This window comes from Eimeria tenella, genomic scaffold (assembly GCF_000499545.2).
Source record: "Eimeria tenella Houghton genomic scaffold, Eth_scaff1314, whole genome shotgun sequence".
Classification (NCBI taxonomy): Eukaryota; Apicomplexa; class Conoidasida; order Eucoccidiorida; family Eimeriidae; genus Eimeria; species Eimeria tenella.
In genome coordinates, this window is record NW_013543777.1 from 1 (window position 1) to 2,791 (window position 2,791).

General features: G+C 54.2%; 1 protein-coding gene across 1 annotated transcript; it reads left to right on the forward strand.

Moving 5' to 3' along the window:
* Positions 1 to 1,511: 1,511 nt before the first annotated feature.
* Positions 1,512 to 2,651, forward strand: ETH_00032855 (uncharacterized protein; the record flags this gene model as incomplete). The annotated part of the gene is made up of 2 exons (XM_013379023.1): positions 1,512 to 1,731; positions 2,365 to 2,651. The coding sequence occupies 2 exons, from the start codon at positions 1,512 to 1,514 to the stop codon at positions 2,649 to 2,651; spliced, it is 507 nt and encodes a 168-aa protein (XP_013234477.1).
* Between the last annotated feature and the right edge of the window lie 140 nt (positions 2,652 to 2,791).

Sequence of the window (2,791 nt, forward strand, 5' to 3'; positions counted from 1 at the left end):
TAAACCCTAAACCCTAAACCCTAAAGTCTAGACCCTCGCCACCCACCACCTGGCCCCAAGCGCTCGCCGCAGGGCGCCCTCTCGCCCGCGCACTCTCCCCACTGTCCACCCCCAAACCCCAAACCCTAAACCCTAAACCCTAAACCCTAAACCCTAAACCCTACCTGCAAAACCCGATTTCGAGCAGCTCCGTGAGCAAGTCCACGGAGTCCTTTAAGTCCCTTTTATTTGGAGAGCAAATCAACAAAGAAGCAAATTCGAACTGCAGCCGGGGACAAGGGCAGCCGCTCTCCACTTGCTGCAGCCAAACCCTGAACCCTAAACCCTAAACCCTAAACCCTAAACCCTCAATCCTGGGTCCTGGATCTTGAACTACAGCTGCACGACATATATGCATGAGCGCACGAGTAGAGGTCTGGAAAAGCAGCAGCAGGTGAGCAGCAGCAGCAAGTGAGCAGCAGCAGCAAGTGAGCAGCAGTAAGGGAGCAGCAACAGCAGCCTAGCGGAAGCAAAAGCAGCAACAGCAACGCAGCAGCAGCAAATGGAAAGCAACAGCAACTAGGCAGCAGCACCAACACAGCAGCAGCAGCAACTAAGCAGCGACAGCAACAAAGCAGCAGCAGCAACAAAGTAGCAGTAGCAACTAAGCAGAAGCAGCAGCAACTAAGCAGCAGCAGCAGCAGCAGCAGAACAACAGCAAGGCCAGAATGTCCCACCTCGATGTACTTGGCTCTTAGGGCGTCTGTTTCTGCCCTGAGATCGAAGCCGAGGGCCCCGCTCATCTTCTGACCAAACCCTAAACCCTAAACCCTAAACCCTAATCCCAAAACCCTCGCCGCTGCGCTGCAAACCCCCATGCGCGGCCAGGGAGAAGCAAAAGGAGCTTTTGGAAAATGTAATGGCAGCAGAAATGCAGAAAAGCAAAACAGGAAAACGGGGGCAAGAGGTTAGGGTTGCTGAGGTGTACATACACCTCAGCGGCTAAGGCGCGAGCCGACAGCCGCAGAAGTTAAGGCGCTGCTGCGCAGCCTCGGGCCTCAACCGAAGCCCTCAGTGGAAAAACCCTAAACCCTAAACCCTAAACCCTAAACCCTAATTTCGGGGATTGTGTGCAGGACACGGGGGCGGCGCAGCTGCTGTGCGGCGCTCGGCGCCCCCAGCCCCAGCAGCTGCTGCAAGTGGATTTGGTTCTTCTGCTGCATTTTCTCTTCTTCTTGGAAGAGAACTTGTTAAATAATATTCTAAATTTGCAAAAAGGAAATTAGAAACGCTTCTGTGCACCCCCGAGTGCCGGAGGCTGCCGTTTCTGGCTGCGCACGGCTGCAGGAGCTGCGTGTACACCTGAAAAGCCCAGGTGTATGTACACCCCAGCGCCCTCCCCGCGACTCCCAGCTGCTTATTTTTCGTCACTTCTTTTCTTTTTGTTCTTCTAAATGCTTCCCTGGCTGCTGGCTGGGGCAAACGAGTCGTTCACTGTGCAGTCTTGAGGTGTATAGACAGCTCGCAGCAAAATGCTCACGGTGGCCACCCGGGGCTTCGCAAGGCGCCCCACAGCAGCAACGACTGCAGCAGCAACAAGTGCTGCAGCAGTAGCAGCGGGACCCCCCGCAACTGCAGCAGCAGCAACAACAGCAGCAGCAGCCACAGCAGGCACCCCCAGGCTCTTCTCGGGCGTCAAGTTTCTTCAGCAAAAAAGGTCGGGCGAGGAAACTGTCTACTTCAAGAAAGAAGGCAAGCCACCCGCTGCTCCTACCGCTGCTGCTGCTGCTGCTGCTGCTGTTGCTGTTGCTGCTGTTGCTGTTTGAGGTCCACATGCATTAGCGAAGGCGTTGCTTGCTGCGGCGGCCAAGTGTGCTGCTGCTCAAAGCAGCAGCAGCAGCAGCAGGAGTGTATTTGAAGGGCAGCTGATTTTATTTGCCGTAAATGCTGCAAGTCTTTATGAGACATTTTGCTGGCTTTTGCTGCTGCACTGCAGCAGCAGCAGCAAATGGCTGCTTCCGGCCTTTGTGTCTGCGCTTTTGGGGTGTACGTACACCCGAGCGCTCCCCGCAAATGCAATTAAATAATTAAAAATAAATAAATAAATAAATAAGTAAATGAATTATAAACAAACAACGTAAATATAATTCAGTTGTGAAATATATAATTATATATAATATTCCTGTTCCTGTATAAATGCGTAAGCATTATACATTTCCAAAAGTTTCATTTAATAAAACTTTTCAAAGTTTTACAAATCAAAACTTTAAAGGTTTTATTTAACAAAAGCCCTCAACAAAATAAAAATCCACTTCAAATTTGCCAAAACTTCCCGGGAACGCCGCCGCTGCTGCTGCTGCTGCTGCTGCTGCGCTGCTGCTGCAGACGAGGCGTTGCTGCGGCGGCTGCTGGCGAAGCACCCCGAGGCGGACCCGCGGTACCGCAGCGCGGGGGGCCCCGCGCTGCTGCAGCCGCTGCAGCAAGCCATATCTCTTGCTGCAGCAAAGCATTTTGCTGCTGAAGCTCCCAAGGCTTTTCTGGAAGAGCTGCCGCTGCTGTTTGCTGCTCACGGCTGGCAGCCGCCCCCGGAGCAGAGGGCCCTGCTGCAGCAGCAGCAGCAGCAGCAGCAGCGGCAGCAGCAGCAGCCCCACGGCCACAAACAGGACGGCTAGCTGGCTCGCTAGCTAGCTAGCCCGCTGGCCAGCTGGCTAGCCAGCTGGCTAGCTGGCTAGCCAGCTGGCTAGCTAGATGACTAGCGGGCTGGCGGGAGCGGAGGAGAGTTGGCCAGCTAGCTGGCTAGCTGGCTAGCTGG